Below are 24283 nucleotides of genomic sequence, written 5' to 3' on the forward strand. Positions count from 1 at the left end.
TGGGCAAAATAATGTTACTTTTGCTATAAACTGTAATTTTGAGAAAGTATTGCTATTTATTGTAATTATAATTTTAAGTTTGTCACTTTCTGTTATTTTTCCTATTTATAAATTACAATTTCTGTCATCGAAGGTATGAACGTCCATTACATCGATATATTACATCGTTAATATGTAAAAAAGATATAACAATATAAAATTTGGATAAACCATTTATATTCAGACTTAGAAATTGGTGTTTGGCTTTGATTGTTACGTAAAGCACGAGTAGAAAAAAATAAAAAAATTTACTAAAAAATTTGTTACATATTAAAGAAATATTGAACTATTTAACTAATGATATATCTGTTAAATTTCACATATTTTAAGGATATATTTAGTCATTTTTCGTTTATTATTCAACTAATTAGATTTTATTGGAGGTTCCAATTAAATTAAGGGCATAATAGTTCCAACTATTGAAGTTAAGAATATTGGAATAATTTCAAATATCTACAATAAAGTAATTAAATTATAATATATATAATTATATTTTATTTTTTTAAGAAAAATCGCGTTTTAACCACTTGTGGATCGTAGTTAAATGGAAGAAAACGGTAGATAAATGGTCATTTTTTTTGGTAAATAATAATTTTATTAATCACCAACGAAAATTCATATATAATTTCTTGAAAGTTATATATGTAATGTATCAATAATTTATAAATATTTATACGAAAAATGGTCAAAATTATTCCTAACTGTTTGAAATAAAGCAAAACTATCCTCCATTTGTATTTTGACTCAAAAATATCCCTTCATTTAGAAAAATACCTCTTATATTAACAGAGTGCCACCAAGCACACCACATGAAAAAATTGCTACATGATCACTCCATGTCAATATCTCATTCAAGGAAATGGGTCAAAATTCCTCTTGAACTATTCGAAATGAAGCAAAAATACCCTCAATTTATTTTTTGGCTCAAAAATACCCTTCAGTTTGCTTTTGGGCTCACAAATACTCCTCAGTTTAATGGAGTGCCAGCAAGCACACCACACGAAAAAAATTGTCACATGGTCAGTTCAATAACATCCCATTTAATACCCAGTCGAACCACTTAATCATCCAACTTAACATCTCATTTAATATGGTACTCGACCCATTTTTAAAACATTCAACCCATCTTCATAAATAAAGGGTAAAGATAGATCCACCCTTAATTTTCACTGAGCTCTCCCAAAAAAAAATTGATGTAAACTAGGGATTTTGAGAGAAAAGAAAGCCCTTAGTATATGGGTTGAAACTCAGCCCATCTTTATCATGTCAAACAATATGGGAGAGTTCAACCCATGTATTAAGGGCTTTCTTTTAGGGGAAAGGATAGAAATAACACTTCATATCAAATTATTTCCACAAAAATGGTCATGAAATTTAAATTTCACTTTCTAGCCATTTCAATTTGTTGGCTTGTTCTATACGGTTTCTACACACCTTCTGTATAGTTTCTATACATATCATATACATATAAATATTCTATACGAAAATTATACAATTTCAATACACAATTTATACAATAATTGTACTTTTTTTTCGCACATTTTATACAGCAACTATATAATTTTTATACACTTTCTATATATTTTTTATATATATTTTATACATATACATATTTGATAGAACTATACAATATCTAATATAGATACATATTCTATATAACAATTATACCATTTTTATATAATTTTATTTAATTATTATTTCTAAGTAATAAAAAAAGAATATTTTTCAGTTAAAAAATTTATAGCACGAAAAAAAAATGAAATATTTTTAAAAGGATCGAATGCCCAAGTTGAAACTATATCAGTATTGTATATGGATTGTATCAGTATTATATATAGACTGTATCTGAACTACATGGGTCAAAGTGAACCAAATTAGGAAATGACTATAAAGTGAAAATACTTTATCCGACTGGCCATTTTTTGGCAAAATTTCAAACTTGGGCTATTTTTTTAAAAAAAGTGTTATACAGTGTCCTCTTCCCTTTCTTTTTTCTCGAAATCCCTAGTCTGCATTGATTTTTTTGCGAGAGTTTAAGTGAAGATGTGTCAGAGTATTTGAGGACGGATTGGGTACATGTATTAAATGAGATGTTAAGTTGGATGATTAAGTAGATCGATTGGGTATTAAATGGATGTTGATGCGGTTTACCATGTGGTAATTTTTTTCCGCATTTTGTGCTAGGTGACACATCATTAAAGTAGGGGTATTTGTGAGCCAAAAAACAAACATGACTGATATTTTTTAACCGAAAAATAGAGGAATATTTTTGCTCCATTTCGGATAGCTAGGGGTAATTTTGGCCCTTTTTCGTAAATGGGATGTTGACGTGGACTGGACATGGGAATTTTTTTCACGTGATATGCTTGGTGGTACTTGGTTTAAGTGGGGAGTATTTTTGAGCCAATAAACAAACGGAGGATATTTTTGTTCCATTTCAGATAGTCTAGGAGTAGTTTTGACCCTTTTACGATAGTCACATAGGGTATATATAATATATTGATATTGTATAAATGGTGTATAAACATGTATCAATATTATATAAATAATTATGTAATACATTGATATTGTATAAACAGTTATGTAATATGTATAAATAATATATATAAATGATGTATACTTTTGTATCAGAAATGTATATTCATCTGTATACACTGTTTGGAGGTGTTCTGAAGAGAGATGAACACCGATCTTCATCGACTGCACATTAACACAAAATCACGCTTAATCGAGCAAACTGTTTGGAGGTGTTCTGAAGAGAGATGAACACCGATCTTCATCGACTGCACATTAACACAAATTCACGCTTAATCGAGCAAAGGAAGGAAGGGGCACAAATATCTAGGTCAATGAACCACATTTCGACGACTACTTAAAGCATACATAGCAAGCTGAATGTAATTATTAAGATTTTTGACAGACAGAGGTAAGTGACTTGGATACAAAATAGATCATAGACTTGAAACAGTTGAGAGTTCGTATGGTTATTCTAAAGGCACTTCAGTTATTTGCATGCCAACTTACAAAGAAAATGCTTCAGTTATTAACACATCCAAATCACGTTGCAAAAGAATCCTGATTTGCAAGTTCTTTTAATCCCGACTAACTTAAAATCTCCTCCAAACAGTCCTAAATTTTAAATATAAGCTCTCTCAACATACAGGTCTTTTGATATGCTATTCACTGAAAGTGATTCACGTTAGCGGCACATCGAATGTTAAAGAAGGGAAACCAACGGAGGAAGAGAATACTCAAATTACATTATAAGAGTTGGACGGCATTTTAAGCTAGAAATCGAAGCCTTGTTTCAATTCTTTGTAACTGTCAAATTAGCCTTTCAGGTTGTGACTAGATCGTATTACGCTCAACCATATTTATGAATCCTCGCTACAAGGAGAAATTTTGCAAAGGATGATTAAGTCAGGAAGACGAATATTGGAGCTGAACCCCCAAATAAAGTAATAAATGACACGGCAATTGAACACAACGCTTCTTCACACAAGAATCCCTGCAACATGTTTCTAATTGTTATTAGGAGTTTGGAGTTGTTATCACACGCCACCCCATTCTTGGGGCCGCCTAAAGAGCTAAGGTAAAGCACATGGAAGCATCAATCCGGACCTCTTCTTTTTCCACAGGTTTAGCAACACTGTAACTCCCTCCTCCAGAGTAGCTTTCTTATTGACTGCATAATTCCAGAGCTCTGAGATGATGTATCTTCCACTAGGGTTGTGGTCGTTAATCTCTGTCAAAGCTGCTGTGACAGCTTTGTAAACTTCCTCCCCATAATTTTTCTTCAAGTCTTTCAGCTTTTCATCTTCAACATCTATCACGTTCTGAAATGAGTAACACCAGCATTTAAATAAATATACATAGTTGATGCTACCTCTATGCAAATACAAGTAAAGCAAAGAAAAACCTACATATAGTTTATGTCAATAAGCAGTATTATCAACACATCCAACTAAGACCCAAAAAACAGACCCCAGCAATCACAGTAAAATAATAAAAAAATAAATGCCAGTCAACCAGGAAAAACATAAACAACTGACAACTCTCTCTGAGGCACTGATTCCCATGTGATTTTTTAAACCACTTCCCACCTCAAAACACCACTGGTGGTCCTTCTGATCACCGGAATACCTCTTTTATCTACTTCTTTCTTCAATTTTTTTCCACCATAACCTTCACCAAACACCTGTGACCCAACCCCAGAAAACCTACCCCCAGAAAATCCCCCACCGACCACACGCATCACGCGCTGCTGACGCCACCCCCAGCCAGATTCAGTTTCTTTCTTCGACACTTGCACTACAGGGGCCTTCCGAAATTACTCTTCTGCTTACTTTATTCTTTCTGCAGATATGGGGCATTGCATTTATTTGCACTAGGATTCAAGTCTTTTGACGTAGAAAAAATATCAGGGACTGCTGTAGAATGGTATGAATGGACCGAGAGAAGCAGAAACACTATCACAAGAACATCTTTCACCAGAAAAACAATGGAGTGGATAGTTCTGACATTGAGAGAAGCTTCCAAAACGATGGGAAACACATGAAAAGGTGGACAAGAAGAGGAGGGGTTATCTGAGATTTTCTTTGCCAGAAACTTTAGCAAGTTTGGGCGTTACATAATTGTGATTAATATCAGGGGTAGAAGGAGATCAATTCTGATACTTCCAGAAATCATTTAATGCAGGGTGGAGTTATATTGCAGAAAAAGTTGGAAGATTCCTTAATAACACAAAAGATGCGACAGACATTGAAGACACAGGCTTACTGATAGCAATTTTCCATATGCGGAGGCGGTTAAGAATATTAAATAGGCTAACAGGGGAGGGAATGAGTCAGACGCATAACATCCATTGATGAAGGGGGAGAAAATACGTTTCAATGACATCTGCAGTTCTCAGAAGGAGGTTTTAAAAAAAAACCTGGTGGGTTTTCCACAGCCAAAGGTGACGAGACACCGACCCTGTCAGAGATAAGAAGATGGGCTACTAACATCTGGAAGCAGGGACACAGCCTTAACATTTACGATTTGGGTAGCTGCAGTTTTTTATTTGAATTTGCTTCAAGAACCACTGCAGAGAAAAAGATGGGTGGGGAGTGCGTCTGGAGGAAAACCAAGGCCATTGAAGCACCACTGCGGAACTAGTGGCAAGTGATGGATGGGGAGTGGGTCTGGGGGAAAACCACGGTCAAATTCTTATGGTGGAGTCCTAGGATTGGCACGATGAAGGAGACAGGACGGCCAACTTCAATCTGAACCAGAAATAGGTCTTCCACTTCACCTATGGTCTCATAATGTTTTTCAAACCATTGGTGATCATCGTGGCGGCTGGATCGAAACAGAAGAGGAAACACAATTGAGAAATCATCTCAAATGGACGAGGATCAGAGTTCGTGGCGATCGTAGTAATATTCCTAAAGAGGTGACAGTCGAAAATGGAGGACTCAGGTATACTATGCAGCTCTGGACAGGTTACCGGCGAGAATGGTGGCAGGAGAAGATAACACGAGCAGCTCCTTTACCCAGAAGATTTTGAGGCAAAATTTGAAGGGTAAAGGGGTGACGTCTGAACCAGGGCCTTCAATGACAAAGCCAAGTGCAACTGCAAAAGTACGTGGAGAGCAGCTAATGGATTTTGTTAACCCTATGGATCGGACCAGCCCAATACGGGACGATTGTCCATTAATTTCTAAGTTGGACCACAACCCTCCCCAGAGCCCACTTTGTGGGAATACACTGGGTATAATGTTGTTGTTGTTGTTGCACCACGACTCATCCAACACGACCCAATTTTAAGTGAAAACAGATTCAGCGCTCTTTCTAAAGAAGCATGTGAGGAGCAGGGGGGTCCTCCTCTTGGAGAATTAACAGAGTTAAAACCTAAGTTGCGCAGACTCTTCATTTTTGATGCCGCACCCGTGTCGGATTCTTCAAAAATACACTAATTTTGGCGAATCCGACACGCATCCATTGACATTTTTGACAAGTCCGAGCAACATAGGTTAAAACAATTAGCCTCGAAGTTCCTCGAAGCGTATAAGAAATGGAAATACTCTTCTGCAACTACGAAGGGCCGAGCTTCATCTGAAAAAACTCCAGCAAGGTTAGATCCAAACATACAAGTAGAGGAGAGAGCACAAAGTATTGTTATAGCACAAAGTACTGTTATCTCTGAGGCACGCAGACAACAGGAAGGAATTGAATCGCAGGACAGCAGACCCGAAAATAACTCAAATGAACCAAATTTGCAGATTCAACAAATTCATGATGTTAACCCAGTTAATACACAAAGTTCACGCGAACAGGAAGAGAATGAAGCGACAACTTCAGACTCGGTCAATTCACATATACTGAAGTTAAGCAGTACTTACGGAGTAGCATTTGTGGGCTTCGAAAAGGAAACACTAGCTCTTCTCATGAAACTGGATGAGAGAATGCCTATGTTAGACAAGAAAGAGTAGGAGAAACTGGTCACAACTCCAAAAAGTAGGGTATTGGGAAGAACGAATTGAAAAATCTGCATTCCAGTTTAAATGAAGAAGTTGAAAGAGTTAGAGAAAGGGGGAGAACACTTAGTCTCACGTTTAAATGAATGTAATAATTATGACGCGGAATGTAAGGGGGCTAAACAACACAGCAAGTAGAAGACTTGTGAAATACTCTTTACAGAAGTGGAGGGCAGATGTATATTGTCTGCAAGAAACAAAGCTTAACAATGATGCAGAGAATATAGCTAAACAGTTATGGCCTGGGAGGTGGATGACGTATGGATTATTGGAAGCTTGTGGTAGTTTATTTTTATTTTTTTTTTTGGTGTGTGTGTGTGTGGGGGGGGGGGGGTGGGGGGGGGGGGGGGGGCGGCATTGTTGATGTGGGATAGCAGAGTTTGGACAGGGGAGTTGGTAGAAACAGTGCAGTATTCTATCACATATAGATTGGTGTCCACACAAAATTCTTTCAGTTGGAAAATCGCTCAAGTTTATGCACCACATAGTAGAGAAGAAAAACTAGAGTGTTGGGAAGAAATCGCAGGGGAATGGATCTGACTTGTAAAGAATGGATTTTGGGTCTAACTCAACCTCAAAAGTTAGCTCATGAGGGGAGGATTGCCCAAGTTAATATAAGAAGACCAATTACCCATCCTTTTTCCGAAGTGGGATACTTAACACTCCCCCGCATGCCCAGGTCTCGTTAACTAGAGCGTGGACAATAAAATATGGAGGCGGTGAACAAAGATTTGAGATGGGTCTGGCTCTGATACCATGTGAGAAATAATGGAGAAAAATATTATTGAATTGTGTGTCTACATAATTACATTGACACCTTATTTATAGACACTACATTACAATCCTTTTCCAAGTAGGATTTTGTATATTATTCCTTTTTCTACTCATATTCCAACACTTTCCCTCAAGCTAGTGCATACAAGTCATATGTACCAAGCTTGTTACAAATGTAATTAATACAAGGACTGGTGAGGGACTTGGTGAAGATATCTACAAGTTGATCACTTGATTTTACAAATTTTGTAACAATATCTCCCGAGAGTATCTTTTCTCTGACAAAGTGATAATCAATATCTATGTGTTTGGTCCTCTCATGGAACACTAGATTAGACGCAACATGAAGGGCTGCTTGATTATCACATACAAGGTCCATCTTCCCAGATTCTCAAAATTTTAGTTATCTCAGCAATTGCTTGATCCAAACCAGCTCGCTAGGTGCTGCAGTCATTGCTCAATATTCTGCTTCGGCACTAGATCGAGCAACCACACACTGCGTCTTACTCTTCCAGGACACCAAACTACCTCCTACTAAAACATAATATCTAGATGTAGAATGTCTATCAAAGGGTGATCCTGCCCAACCAGCATCTGTATATCCAATGATATGCTCATGGCCTCGATCCTGGAAGAGTAGTCCTTTACCTGGAGATGACTTTATATATCGCAAAATACGGACAACGGTATCCCAATGACTATCACAGGGAGAAGTCATAAACTGACATACAACACTCACCCAAAAAGAGATGCCAGGTCTAGTCACTATGAGATAATTCAACTTTCCAACCAACCATCTATACCTTCCAGGATCACTACGTGGCTCCCCCTGTCTTGACAGAAGTTTAGCATTTGGATCCATAGGAGTGTCAATGGGTTGACATCCATTCCTGTTTCCTCAAGAATGTCTAAAGCATACTTGCGTTGAGAAATAACAATACCTGATCTGGACTGAGCAACCTCAATACCAAGAAAGCATTTCAATCTGCCAAGGTCTTTAGTCTGGAAATGTTGAAAGAGATGTTGCTTTTAGTGATACTATCTTGATCATTGCTGGTGATAAAAATATCCTCAACATAAACCACCAAATAAATTCACAAATTTGGTTCAGAATGGCGATAAAACACTGAATGATCAGCTCCACTACGAATCATGCCAAACTCCTGAATAACTGTGTTAAACTTTTTGAACCAGGCTTGAGGGGACTGTTTCAGGCCATAGAGTGACTTGCGCAATCGACATACAAGGCTACTAAACTCCCCCTGAGCAACAAAACCAAGTGGTTGCTCCATATGGACTTCTTCCTCAAGATCACCGTGCAGAAAAATATTCTTAATGTCCAACTGATTAAGAGGCCAATGATGAACGGCAGCCATAGAGAGAAAAAGATGGATTAATGCTATTTTAGCCACGGGAGAGAGTGTCAGTATAATCAAACCCAAATATCTATGTATATCCTTTAGCAACAAGGCGAGCCTTCGACCGATCAACCTTACCATCTGGACCAACTTTAACTGTATAAACCCAACGACAACCAACAGTAGGTACCTGCAGGAAGGGAAACAAACTCTCAAGTACCACTCGTATGTAAAGTAAACATCTCATCAATCACAGCATGTTTCCATCCTGAATGGGAAAGTGCTTCACCTGTAGTCTTAGGGATGGAAATAAAGGACAAAGATTATACAAAAGCATAATGGGGTGATGACAAACGATGATAACTCAAGAAAGTATAATGCAGGTTAGCATTACGAATGGATCTTATGCCTTTTTAAAGTGCAACTGATTGGCTGGGAAGAGGCAGGTCCGCAGTAAGGGAAGCGGGGGAAGCGTCAGGCGCATAACATGAATTATCTAGGACTGATGCTGAACGTAGGCGGCGGTGATAAGTCAAAAGTGGTGGCACTGTACCTGGAGATGGAGAAGTAACGGTAGGTTCTCAAAGATTGGTATAGGTAAGACTAGAGGTATAGGTAAAGCCTCAGAGATATTAAGATTATCAGATGTATAGTAAAGTTGAAATTCAAAGAATTTGACATCAACGAACATAAGGTAGCGACCTAGATCAGGTGAATAGCATCGATATCCTTTTTGAACTCGAGAGTAACCAAGGAAGACACATTTGAGCACACGATGGGCTAATTTATCTTTCCCTGGGGCTAAGTTATGAACAAAATATGTGTTTCCAAAAACATGAGGGGAATAGAGTAAAGATGTGGCTGAGGAAATAGTATGGAATTAGTATGGAATGGGGAACCTTATTCTGGATCGAAGATGATGGCATTCTGTTAATGAGATAGCAATATGTGAGGACTGCATCGCCCCAAAAACGCAGCGAAACATGGGATTCAATGAGAAGAGTGCGAGCAGTCTCAATGAGATGCCTATTTTTCCTTTCTTCTATACCGTTCTGCTGAGGGGTGTATGGGCATAATGTCGAGGATAAGTATTCCAAGGCATTATTCACTACAAAAAGCACAAATAGGAACACCAAATTGATTTTGTATTTCAGCACAAAAACTCTTGAATATAAAGAATAACTCAAAAGATCTTTCACCAAGTAAACCAAAGTACATCTTGAAAAATCATCGATGAAAGTAACAAAATCCTAAGGGTGAACTGACTCTACTAGGACCCCAAATATCAGAATGGACTAATGAGAAAATAGACTCAGAGTGACTCTTAATACTGCATGAAAATGTAGTACAAGTGTGTTTCCCAAGTTGACACAACTCACAATCTAATGTGGATAGACTAGACAAACTAGGCACCATCTTTTGTAGCTTGGATGGACTCGGATGTCCTAAACATTTATGAGTAAGGTCGGGAGGGTCTGTAGCAGAGCATGCTGTAAAGAGCCTGTTATGAAGGAATTTGAGAAGGTATGATGGTAAAGGCCTTGTGATTCATGTCCTATGCCAATTGCCTGTCCCGTTTTGCAGTCCTTCATTATAAAAGAATCATAAAAAAAAGTTATACTACATTGAAGGGTATGTGTCAAACGACTAACAGATGCAAGATTAAAAGGACAACCAGGGACATAAAGAACAGAATCTAAAGTGATAGAAGATAGGGGTTTGGCTTGTCCAACTTTTGGCTCTGTTTGGATTCCATTGGCTAAAGTAATAGCAAGAAAAGATTGTGTATAAACAATGTATAAACAATATTAGATAGAAGTGATTTGTCACCAGAAATATGATCAGAAAAGGACCCGAGTCCACAACCCATGATCCAAAGGTAGAAGATTGTGTAGCTGAGGCTATTGGTAGAGATATATGTTTACTTGCTCGATACTGAAGATACTCATTATATTTCTTGTCAGATAAATACACCCATTGATCACCTGTGGTGTTAGAAGGAGCAATATAAGCATTTTTAGTTGGTCGACCATGCAAAGAATAGCATATTCCACGAGTATGTCCAAGCCTATTACAATAACTACACTTAGGTCGAGAAGAACATACGCCATGAGTATGTCCAAGCTTTTTACAATAACTACACCTAGGTCAAAATCTTCCATATCGACCATCCCCTCGACGATTCTTTATAAACTCTGACATCTGAGTTTTTGATCTCCAGATTAAGATTCAGATTTAATCAGGAAAAAGAAATATTGTCGGAATTTGGCCGAAAAAAAAAGGGTCGCCGGATATAAGATCTGATATCCAGAAGTTGCTCGAAATCAACAATTAATCATATGAGCAACCTCATAACGAAGAGGTGAGGCTACTGGAAAAAAAGAAATTGTTGGAAAACACTGAACGTGTCGGTGCATGGATTGACACGCTCGCCGGAGAATATCTTCTGGCGGCGCATGAGGGCGCGTGTGACGCCTATTCTCGGTGAGTCTGACTGGGGTTTGCTCGACGGGAAGTTTCGAACATGATGGTGGTGTTGGTTTGTTTTGAAATACACCGATGAAAAATATATTTATTGGACAGCAGCTTCTGTCATCGAAAAATGAGGCAGTGACGACGGAATGATACTTAACACTCCCCCGCACACCCAGGTCTCGTTAACTAAAGCGTGGATAACATAATATGGAGGCCCAACATCATTGAACAAAGATTTGGGATGGGTCTGGCTCTGATACCATGTAAAAAATGGATCTTGGGCCTAACTCAACTTCAAAAGCTAGCTCATGAGGGAAGGATTGCCCAAGTCCATATAGGAAGACCAATTAGCCATCCCTTATCCGATGTGGGATACTTAACATGACTCGAGCCAACAAAGACCTTACAGAAGAGAAGATGATGATAAGAGCAACAATAATTGTGGAGTTAGAAGATTCGGCTAAGGAGGAAAAGGATAACTAAAGGCAAGAATCTAGAGACCTATAGCTACAAGAAGGAGACGAGAACATAAAGTTCTTTCAGAGAATGGCAACTGCTCACAAGAGATACAACACTACTGATAGACTAGTAGTAAGGGGAGAAGAGATTCAAGAACCTAAAGAAATAAAAACAGCTATGATGGAGTTTTATAAAAATTGGTACTAGAGTCTGAAGTCTGGAGATCAACTGTTGACTATGTTGATTGTCCTAAGATCACTGAGGAAGAGCAAGAATGGCTACAAAGACCATTCACAGAAGAAGAGGTGCTCCAGACCATCAAGTTATGTGATGTGACAAAGCACCTAGCCCAAATGGATTTACGATGAGTTTTTTCAAAGCATGCTGGGAAACTCTTAAGGAGGACCTGATGATGACTGTCCACTGTCCAAAAGTTTCAACAACAACAACAAACCCAGTGTATTCCCACATAGTGAGGTCTGGGAAGGGTAAGATGTACGCAGTCCATACCTCTACCTCTAAAGAAGTAGAAAGGATGTTTCCGATAAACCCCCAGCTCGAGACAATGTCCAGAATTTTCATCAAAAGGAAATCTTTGAGAAATCCTTTAATGCTACCTTCATTGCGTTAATTCCTAAGAAACCAAGGGAATTGAAGGACTTCAAACCCATCAGTTTGATAGGGGTATATAAGATCATTTCTAAAATCATGACTGAAAGGCTGAAGACGATAATGGGTAAACTGGGGATGACCATCAACTAACCTTCTTGAAAGAGATAGATTATGGATGCAGCTCTTGTGGCTAATGAACCGGTGGACTCAAGAGAAAGACAGAAGACACTTGGCATCATGTGCAAGCTTGACATTGAAAAGGCCTATAATCATGTCAATCGGGCCTTTTTACTGAAGATACTAAAGGATATGGGTTTTGGCAACAAGGGGATAAATTGGAAAAAGTTCTGTACATCCAATGTGAAATTTCCTGTCATCGTCAATGGAGGCACCGAGGGTTTCTTCAAGTACCAAAGGGGCCTTAGGCATAACGATCCCATATCACCCTTCTTATTTTTATTAGCCATGTAGGGATGAACCGTATGGTCAGGAAAGCAGGGGAAAATAGGTGGATGAAGGGATTCAGTGCTCAAGCAAATAGAGATAGCGCTATGAAGATCACACATCTTTTCTATGCTGAAGATTTCTTCTGTGCCACAAAAGTGAAGCAAATAAGACATCTAGAGCAATCCTGACTATCTTTGAAGGCATATCAAGTTTGCATGTCAACCTTTTTTTTCCAACAAGTTTACACGTCAACTGGCACAAGAGTTTTCTATTCCTAGTAAATCAGGTAGACAACCTGCAGTTATTAGCTGAGAACTTAGGTTGCCAAGTAGCTTCACTACCTACCAAATATCTTGGAATTCCTAAAGGAGCCAAAAACAAAGAACTTGAAATATGGAATGAAGTGTTGGAAAGGTGCAGAAAAAAGCTATCTAGATGGAAAAGTCAATACCACTCTTTGGGAGGCAGAGTGACCTGATAAAATCAATGATGGATGAGCTTGTTCCATATTCCTAGAAGCATTGAGAAGAAGATTAATCAACTGAGAAGGACAACTTTCTTATGGCAAGGAGATACGAAGAAAAAAGGGTATAATTTGGTAAAATGGAATGTTGTAACCCTCGACAGGATACAAGGAGGCTTGGGTATAAAGAATCTCCGCATACAGAACACTTGCCTTCTTCAAAAATAGTTATGGAGACACTGCAATGAAGATATGGCTTTGTGGAGGAGACTCGTCACAGAAAAAAGCGCTTTGTGTAGCTGGACAACTGAGGAAGTTGTGGGCACATTTGGATGCAATGTGGGGAAAACTATCAGAAGGATGTGGATTCGGTTTAATAGTAACATCCACATTAAGGGGGAGACGGAATGAGAACAGAGTTTCGGAATTAACACTGGGTGGGTGGATTATAATGACCCTCCAGGTCATTTTCTGCATTTCCACTCATTTTCGTTGTTCAGAGCTCACATATAGCTTCCCCAAATCATTTGTATTGCTGGAGTTGACAGTTCAGTTACGGGCAGTTCGTTTGGTTTTAGAGTCAATTCCCTGTTTTGAAATCTTCGCTGGTAAGAATTGGCTATCCGGAGAAAGTTTCAGTTTAACAACCTCGTATGCCAATTCTGACCATTCTATAAGCTCTGAAATGTCGATCTTACACTAGGAGAACCTTTGGTTCGTGTCCCAAGGCTTTCGAACTCATTTTGGGCCATTGGTCGAAAATTGATAAAAATAACCCTTGGATGTGGGCCCACTTTTCGTCGAAACAACCTCGAATGAAAATTTCGACTGCATCATTGAGTCCGAAATGACGAAATTGGTAGAATAGCATAGTTCATTTGCGTTCACGGGATGCCCAAGGAATTGGTGGAAACTTGAAAAATTCCAAGTTTTCAGCTGGTGCATCACTAAAGCGGCCCTGGCTTGCCCAACGCTGCTTTAGCGATAGTCTGACCGCTAAGGCGGCATATGCCAGGCCAAGCGGGATTTAGTAGTGACTGCTTAAGCGGTCAAGTGTCCACTTAAGCAGCACCTGGGAGGCATTGCCCCCACTTACCCAATTTTTCTCCTATTTTCTCATAAGTCTCAAGAATGAAAACCCTCGAAAGTGTGGGAAATTGGGAGAAGCATTGCTAGGAGATTTTGGGGTTTTTGTGAGCTTGAAGTACTTATTTCTTCATCAAAATTTTGGTAAGTTTCCATTAAATTCATGGATAATTCTTCAATTTATTCCCAGAATCCCTAGATTCTTGTTAAGTAGATTGAGGCATCATTTGAGCTCGGAATTTACTCATTCTTGAGGGTAAAATATTCCTTGAACCTAACGTATTGATGATTTTGAAAGTGCGATTCCGCAAGCTGGCCTCACATGATATTTTACGTAATTTTGAACTCGATGCATAAAAATGCATTATGAGTACCATTGTTCTCGTATTGATGAGTAAATTATCATTTTGATTAGTGTAGCAGCATATGGAAGCTTCTCAAAAGGGGAAATCGATGATTTACCAAATTTCGCCAGGCTTTCTTCGACGTCCAATTAGGCTAGGTTTACCTTTCTCATAATAGGGCTAAATTGTAGTATATTTATGATAATGTGCTAGATATGGGTTGAAATTTAGGATTTGGAGTTATATTTAGCATGAATTAAATTACTTAGCCAATTAGAGACCGTAATTAGGCATAATTGACTTAGCTACTCGTTTCTTAGGTAGAATTGTTATCTTAACGATGTGGATTATTTAATATTTAGTAGTGAAATTAGATACCTTAGCCTAGTTCGGGGTAGAATGTGCCTTAGAATGAATTTCAAGGATTAGAAGTGGACCCCTCCGGCGTACTTTAGGCCAAGACTACTATCAGCTCCTTGTAGACTTTATAGATTTATATTTTAGAGCTTAAGGAGGTTTAGACATATGATGCTTTATTCTGGATTGATGCTTGCGAGGTGGCATCAGTTCCGATTCAAGTTCGGTGATTTATATTATCAAGACCGGTTCGATCCCGACATTATCCATGATATGAGTTCTGACAAACGATGATATGAGTTTTGATTTTAGTCCGATGGTTTATGACGGTTATGGAACCGGTTCGAGTCCGATGTGGAAGGATCCACAGCTATGATTTCGAGATATGGCTAATTAGTATAATCCTGGTTATTACTTCTCTTTGATTCTACCCTCCGAGCTTATAAGGTCACGCTGGGTTATTTACTTTTTCACACTTCCAGGCTTATGGGGACCAATTATGTAGTGATAGCTATGTTTCCTATAATGTTATTATTCCGGTTATTTATTTACAATAAATAGAGCATCATTCCAGGTCTACCCTCTTACCTTGACTTAGCTTATTTATCTCGCATTTTATTATATTTATCTTATGATTTAGCTTAATTGGCTGATGATGCCTACTGAGTACCCGTGGCTTTGGTACTCATACTACACTTTATACCTTTTTGGTGCAGATCCAAGTACTAGTTGTCGCCGTTGACGCTGCGATCGTGCGATCTAGAGTTTAGAGACGGGGTGAGCTCTCGGAGGCGGAGTTGACCTTTTCTCCATCTTCTGTATTTTGCTTAGTCTTTCCATTTTCGAGACCGATGTATATTTGACTATGATAATACTCCTATTCTTTTTTGGATTAGAGGCTCTTGTACCGACACTACTAGGTTGTGGGATGTTATTATTTCTCTTATTTTATCTTCCGCCTTATTGTTATTCCGTAATTTATTGCTTGTAAGTTTTTTACTTGCATATTTCCGGCATTTATGTCGTTTTCCACCAACTAAGCCCATTGCTTATAGCTACGGACTATGGTTTGGCTTACCTACTGGTGGGATAAAGTAGGTGCCATCATGACTCAAAAATCGGATCGTGACAGTGAGGACACTCTTAGAACATTATTCCCACAGTTATACACTATAATCCTTTAGAAAAATGATGAAGTATCTCAAGTATGGAGCCCTCAAGGATGAAACTTAATATTTAGAAGAGCATTGAATGATTGGGAGATAGACAGAGTAGCTGAATTTCTTCCGGTACTAAGCAATGCCTCAACCAACGTTATAGGACACGACAGATCAATTTGGAAGCTACACAGCAAAGGAATATTTATAGTCAAGTCTTGCTACTGGGAGATGAACAATAGGCAATCTATGAAACGAATTGGCCTTGGAAACTAATCTGGAAAATCAAAGCGTCCCCAGAGGTATTCTTTTAGTTTGGTTGGTTATTAGAAGAGCTTGCCCGACTTATGAAGCTTTACAAAGAAGAGGTTTACAGATTTGCTTAAGGTGTTTCATGTGTGGTTTAGCAATTGAGGTCAATGCTCACCTCTTCTTACACTGTAAGACAACTGCGAATTTGCGGAAAAAGTTCTTTTGTATACTAGGGGTGAACTGGGTAATGCCAAGGACTACTTTGGAGCTGCTAAAAAGCTGGAATGGTGTTGGGAGAAGAGGATCCACTGAAAATTGGTGGAAGAGTAGACCAACACGCATATGGTGGACCCAATGGAAGGACCGAAACAAGGGGTGCTTTGAGGGTAGTGATAACAATATTCAGAAGATTAGGGTTAAAGAATCACTTTTTTCCAGAAAATTTTTTCACTTCATGAAAATTGGGGTGTTTGGCCATGAGAATTCCAAATCCAATTCCAAATTATTTTTGGAAAAGTGACTTGTTTTCACTTCTTTCCAACTTCAATTTCAGCTTTATTTATTGTTACAAATGACCCCAGTTTTTTTACTTTTACAAAAACACCCTATTAATTTCAGCCAACAACCGGAGTTAAATGCCTAGCTACCACATTACCCACTTCTTCCTACTTCTATAGATAAAAGACCTCAAAATTGAAGGCAACTTCAATTTTTTTCTTCCTCTTCAAAATCTCCCCTCATGATACAACGGGACCTTAATCCGTCTATTCTTGCGACTCTATATGCAACGCCGACAACATTATTGTCTCTCCCACATTTGGTTGTATCTTATAGGTAAATTAGTTAAGATGGGTGATTTTGATATTTTTTAAAAATTGGGGTATAAAGTTATATTTAAAAAAGTCTTTCCAAAAGTCTAAAAAAAAATTCAAAAAAGACAAGCGCAAACATAACTCCAACTCCAACTCCAACTTCAATTCCAATTTCAACTCCAAAAAATTTTAGTTTTCATGGCCACACGCTTACTTAGTTTTCTTTTTTTTGGGTGTAAACAGGATAGGGTGGGGGATACTGAACAATGAGTTGATTTCATATGAAATTTGTAATTCTATAGTTTTTTGTGGACTGTAATCCCTACCAAGCATGGGTTGTAATCCCCGCTTCATCAATTTTGGGGGATGAAAGATTTCGTGGGAATATAAAGATACCTTTCTCATAGAAAAAAAATAAAAGAAATCTAGTATTTCCTACCATCATTGCACACAGGAAAAGAAAAAAGAGGACAAACACATTCATCAAAGCTAAATGTTAATTGAATTTACACGAGAAATCTCCTACTCAACTTTAATTTTTCATTTCTCAAATAAAGCTAAGGTGAAGACGTGAAGTTATTTCATTTTGTTACAGTTTTTTTTGTCTTTGTAAAATATCTTTGTTAACAATTTAATTTTAGTTATACAAGTACAAAATACTTTTCACGAATGCTCTAATAGTAAAATTGTCTATATATAAATCAGAAACTTACTGCAAATTAATGAAAAAACTGATTACTCTATTTTTTGATTGTTGGAAAACAATGCACCCATGATGTTTTGTATATCTTCAAATGTTTACCTCATATAAAAAGTACATACGTTGGTGTGTGATTTATATCAAAGTAGAAGCAGTAAGCTCCAGCATAATAGTATCTACCAACATAAGCATATCCAGCTATTCCAGGATGCACCCAATGACTTTTTTAAAATAAGTACTTAAACCCACGATTTTGCTATGTTTTTTGTATCCTACCAACTTTGCCCTCACTTGTTTCCTCGGGATTTTGTGGTAGATAGCAATATTTCCTAAAGAAACTTTTCTTGTTTGTATCCTATCAACTTTGCCCTCACTTTTTTCGTCAGGATTTTGATTTCCTAAAGAACCTTTTGTCTCTAGTTCTATGTTTCTGTCTTGGTAAAAAGATAATGTCAATAAGACTACTTCTACATCAAACTAGTAGGCCATTTCTTCCATTTCCTTTTCTTCTACGTATAACCTTTTCCTAAAAACACTTCTAATTTTCTCTCTATTTATCCTGAAAAAAATTGTTAGCAATTAGTCCTGTAAATAGTTGTCAACTTGCAATGAAATTTCACTGATTCTCCGGAACTTCCGATTGTAGACCAAGTATTAAATGTATTTTGGAGAATGAGATGTACTAGAACCTCTTTTCCCTTTTTGTAGTCCAAAAAAATAAGAAGCATAATGGAACATAAAATGATAGAAATTTATGTGTTGTCTGAGAAAGAGACTTAGTAATAGTATTAAATACGCTTTGTCCCTGTCAGTAATATTTTGAAAATATGTCCCACAAAAACAGTAAATCCAACTAATACAAACTTAATAACACCCTACCAACCTACATAACATCTTTGTAGTAGAAATTTTTTTAAAAAGAATGAAAGTCAAAGTAATGCTTTTTCCATCCTGTTTTTATTTCGAGCTTGAAAACTATAGAATCCACTATCCTTATTAAAGGAGAGAAAAAAACTATAGATTACGGTGAGTGAAGAGCATACCTCAGGTTTCCCGTTAACAATAATGACTTTGATGGGATGCCATCCAGGGTCTCTAAGGTATTCCTCCCACAATGAGCATAACTCCGTAGCTCTTTCATCTGCTTCTGACTCATTGTAGTTCCTCTTCATTGCTTCATGGAATGGTCTGTTGTCGAGCTCTCCCATCCTCTTAACACCAATTGGACCAACTCTTGGTAGCTCCTTTAAGCCCTATAGAACAATTCAGTTACTCCATTATCCAAAAACGCACAAAACACCCCACAAAAGAGGGGTGAAAAAACAAGAAAAGATAAACAAAGTAGTATATCTTCTTGTAGAAACCTAAATATGACATCCTTAATAAACCATTTCAATGCTAAAAACGAATGAGAAACCATGGTCAATCAGAAAGACATGAACGTAAATCAGTAAATCTACCCAACCATTGTTATTAATAAAAAATATGAAATGTACCAACCATCAAGCCACAGTATAAAACCAGATGTTTAGTAGAAACTAAGCTCTAAGAACAATATTTTAAGTAGCCACCTCCCCTTGCCTCAAGCAGGAAGTTATTGTATGATTATTACAAATAGGGTATGACAAAACTTAGTATAGAACTAAATTACATCACTTACATTAACCAACTCTTTTCGAGCTTCTTGCAGCTCATCATTACTGTTTCTTTCCTTCACTATCAGAGTTTGATTTAATGCTTCCAACCCATCGTATTCTTCTTCCTTCTCTCTTAAACTTTTGAGGAGTGTGTCCACCTTTTTCAAAACTTCTTGATCACCTTCATCTTCAATATGTTTCATCACGTTCAATGATCCCCTCAACTGCTCAATTTCCAGCTCTACAGCTTGTTTCGCATCGAGTTGTTTTTCCAGCTGAATTATTCTCTTATGGAGATCTTCCTTTTGCCTCTGCAATCAACAAGATGACACCTAAGTTATTAGTTCTGTGTTATATGAACTAGACATAGAGACGAAGAGAGTTACAACACTAAGAGCAATACAAGATATACACAAACCTTCTGCTCTTCAGCCAATTTCAGTACTTTTTCATCGACCTTTCTTTGCTCTTCAGCAGCGGCACTAAGTGAGGTATTTAGAGTAGCATTCTGGAATAACAATGATGGGCGTTCAAGTTAACCCTCTTCAAAATAGATAAAAGCAGCAAATGCTAACGAAACCACTATCAGGAGAACTCCAATGCACATAACTAAAGTATAAAATGAAAGTAAACCTGAAAGTGGAGTCATCAAATCATATATAATGGATCAACCACTGCCTATGAGTGCATATTAAGTGAACTCACTCTTGTGTTTTATGATGTGCATTGAAAGTTGTGAGCTTAACATTAAAAGAAAATGATAAAAAGCCCAAAAACATACAAAAGATATAAAAAGAGAGTTTTGTCCTATTGAAGAGGATGTTTTTTTGAAGCCAATGATATATAATGAATAGTAAAGCAGAGATGATGGCAATTATAGATTGGAGCAACAAGTTCAATCAAGATATACATGACTCAACTTCACCAGAGAGTAACATGTTCATGTTAACCATCTTCGAAATTGATAAAGTAGCAGATGCTATTACTTATTTCTTGAAAGGATTCCAACATCCACCCAAGGAAACCACTTTCAGGAAACTACTTTGATGCACCTGACACAAGTATAAAACTAAAGTAAACCAGAAAATGGATCAACCACTGTCGGATGAGTGCACATCGAGTGATCTCGGTTAGTGTCTTTCACTTAATGAATCACGCCTTTTTCAAAGCATTCTATTTCTGAGTGCAGGTTCGGTGATTCATGGCATGTCGGATGAGCAGAGGTTTAATTAGGTTATATATTGTTAAGTATCCCACATTGGAAAAGGGATGGGTAATTGGTCGACTTGGACAATCCTCCCCTCATGAGCTAGCTTTTGAGATTGAGTTAGGCCCAAGATCCATTCTTTACATGGTATCAGAGCCAAGCCCATCCCAAATCTTTGTTCACCGATGTTGGGCCCCATATTATATTGTCCACGTTCCAGTTAATGAGGCCTGGGCGTGCGGGGGAGTGTTAAGTATCCCACATCAGAAAAGAGATGGATAATTGGTCTCCTTGTATTGACTTGGACAATCCTCCCCTCATGAGCTAGCTTTTGAGGTTGAGTTAGGCCCAAGATCCATTCTTTACATATATTTATATAAGTATTAAAACATTTATGAGTAAGTTTACTGTTATTAGCATTAGAAAGCTCACTCTTGTGTTTTATGATGTGCATTGCAAGTTTTGAGCTCAACGCTATAAGAAAATTACGAAAAGGCCCAAAAAGTAGATATGAAAGAAGAGTTCTTTGATTATTAAAGGTGAGTTTTTGACCAAAAGGCGATATATAATGAAGATGATGGCGATTAGATCACAACAACAATTTCAATTAGGAAACACAAGGAGAATAACGTGTTCACGTTATCAATCCTCGAAATGGATAAAAGTAGCAGAAGCTATTCCTTATTTCATGAAAGGATTCCTATATCCACCCAATGAAACTACTTTTAGAAAACTAATTCGATGCACATGACACGTACAAAACGAAAGTAAACCTGAATGTGGAGTCATAAAATGGTATATAATAGATCAACCACTGTCTGATGAGTGCACATCAAGTGCAAGGGGCTTAATTCGGTTATATTAAAAATAATTATTAAAACATTTATGAGTAAGATTATTGTTATTATTATGGCATAATACATAAACATATCCTTTAACTTGTCCTCAACTCACATCTATGACCTCCAACTTTGGATGTGCACAAGTAAACACTTAAACTTATATAAAACTAGACAAGTAGACCCAAATATCCTATGTGGCATAATTCACAAATTGACCACATAGGGCACCACGAACCACGCAGGACGCATGTGCTTATTTGTTCATTTTTTTATACAAGTTTAAGCGCGCCTATTTGTGCATATCCAAAGTTGAAGGGCATTTATTGAAGCTAAGTTAAAGAGACATTTATGTATTATGTCTATTATTATTAGAACAAATACGCTTGTGTTTTATGATGTTGATTGAAGGTTGTGAACTTAACGTTAGAAGAAAATGATGAAAAAAACATAGCGAAGGAGAGTGTTTGAAGATCAAAGATAATGTTTTTCGAAGTCACAAGGCGATATGGAATGAAATTCACGCAAGTGATGATTGCAATTACAAATCAGAGCAACTCTCAATATATAAGAATATGATTATACCTTTGGAAGGGAAATAGTAGAGCTATGAGTCTAATTTCCAATGGTTTAAGGCGTTCACCATTTGGAGTCTCCGGCAAAAGCTTAAAGCTTATGACCTTAACGCTGATAGTGCAGAGGATTCTAGCACTTTAGACTGCTTTGAGAGCAATACCTTGGAGAATTTATGGAGCTCCTTCTTCTCTTTTTTCTATTTCTTCTTATGTTTTTGAAAGTTCGTTGTGAGTCATCTGTAATGTAATGACCACTGTTTTCTTTCTTTGCCAGAGTTATGGTGAAACTTCTCGTGATTGTTATAATAAATTTATTCTTTGAATTAATTTGTGTTCTTGAGTTATTTATTTAATTTTGTGCTTAATCATACTGTTAGTTTTGGTACCACAAATGTACATTTTATTCATCTGTAGAGGTACAAATATATAGTAGAGATAAGCAAACAAACTAACAACCATATCCCGAGATGGTTTTATTTGATCTAATTTCCTAAACTATTTAGTAGTATATCAGATATGAGATTAAAATCAGATCAATTTAGATCCTACAAATTCAGATCCTATCCTGGTTAGATATTCACAAATCAACACTCCCCCTCAAGTTGGCAAGTAAATATCTATCATGCCTTAACTTGCTTACAAGAATTTCAAATTTTGGTTTAAACAAGCCATTTGTAAAAATATCCGCAATTTGCTGATTTGTTGGGACGGAAGGCTGATTTGATGATTTCCTTCTTCAATCTTCTCTTTTATGAAGAGTTGATCCACTTCAACATGCTTTGTCCTATCCGTTGAAAGGGATTGTGGGCAATACTTACGACGGCCTTGTTGTCACAGTACAACTTCATTGGTAGAGTAAACAGCTTCCATCATCCTCTTGAGCCAAATAATTTTTTCACATATCCCATGAACCATAAATCAGTATTCAGCTTCAGCACTAATACGGGCTACAACATTCTGCTTTTTACTCCTCCAAGCCACAAAATTTTCCCATATAAATGTACAATATCCCGACGTAAAAGACGTAGACCTTCTGTCAGTAGTAGAACTACCCAATCTGCATCTATAAGGCTTTCAATGCCTTTATGTTGACTCTTTTTAAAAAATAATCCTTAAACTGGTGAATTTTTTAGATATCTTAGAATCCTGTAGACACCGCTTCTTGGTGCTCTTCCATCAGACAGTGCATAAATTGACTGACCAAGCTTACAACAAAAGCTATATCATATCAGGCTGAGTGTGTGACAATTAGATCAAATTCACTACTAATCTCTAATATTGACTTTGGTCAACTGAATTTCCTTCTTTGTTTATACTCGGATCAATAGGTGTTTTAGTTGGACGACAACTACTCATCCCTATCTATTTTAGAAGAACCAGTACATACTTCCTTTGTGACACCATAATCCATTCTTTGATCTCGCTACTTTCATGCCAAAAAAATATTTCTACTAACCCAAATCTTTGCTCTCAAACTCCAAAGCCAACTATTCTCTTAAATTCTTTATTTCGAACAAGTTATCACATGTAAGTATGATATCATCGACATACACTATCAAGATAATCGTCTTTCCCTCAAGAGAATGTCGAAAGAACATGGTATAAGTTGCTTGCCCTTGAGTGTACCCTTGTCTTTTTACAAAGTGCGTAAACTTTTCAAACCAAGCTCTTGGAGATTGTTTGAGCCCGTAGAGAGATTTCTTCATCTTGCACACTCTAGTTCCATACCTTTCTTCAAAACTCGAAGGAGGATCCATGTAGACTTCCTCTTCAAGCTTTCCATTCAAGAATGCATTCTTCACATCAAGTTGTTGAAGGGCCAATCAAGGTTGGCAGCAATGGTCAGAAGAACCTTGATTGAATTCAACTTGGCAACTGGAGTGCATGTCTCAAAATAGTCAATCCCGTAGGTCTGAGTGAACTCTTTTGCTACCAAACGTGCCTCATACCTCTCTACGGACCCATCTGATTTAAATTTAATGGTGAATACCCACTTGCAGACCACTGTTTTCTTTCCACGTGGTAGTTCCACCATTTTCCAGGTTTCATTTCTCTCAAGAGCATTCATATCCTCTAGAACTACCCCCTTTCCACTCAGGAACACTTAAAACATCCTACACATTTCTCGGTATCTCCATTCCATATAAGTGAGGGAAAAAAGCTATACAAAAG

General features: G+C 37.4%; 1 protein-coding gene across 4 annotated transcripts in view; it reads right to left on the reverse strand.

Moving 5' to 3' along the window:
- Nucleotides 1-3516: 3516 nt before the first annotated feature.
- Nucleotides 3517-24283, reverse strand: part of LOC107873237 (protein INVOLVED IN DE NOVO 2) — a 31926-nt gene continuing 11159 nt past the window's right edge. For 2 of the 4 annotated variants that reach the window (XM_047414829.1, XM_047414828.1), the window contains exons 4-8: nucleotides 19909-19998; nucleotides 19514-19801; nucleotides 18897-19106; nucleotides 8828-8879; nucleotides 3517-3875 (exon numbers count right to left, since the gene is read on the reverse strand). In XM_047414829.1, coding sequence (XP_047270785.1) covers nucleotides 3859-3875; nucleotides 8828-8879; nucleotides 18897-19106; nucleotides 19514-19801; nucleotides 19909-19998 — 657 coding nt within the window. In that variant the 3' untranslated portion in view covers nucleotides 3517-3858. The remainder of the gene's footprint in view (nucleotides 3876-8827; nucleotides 8880-18896; nucleotides 19107-19513; nucleotides 19802-19908; nucleotides 19999-24283) is intronic. The other 2 variants (XM_016719994.2, XM_016719995.2) reach the window with 1 other exon arrangement.

Source organism: Capsicum annuum, chromosome 6 (assembly GCF_002878395.1).
Source record: "Capsicum annuum cultivar UCD-10X-F1 chromosome 6, UCD10Xv1.1, whole genome shotgun sequence".
NCBI lineage: Eukaryota > Viridiplantae > Streptophyta > Magnoliopsida > Solanales > Solanaceae > Capsicum > Capsicum annuum.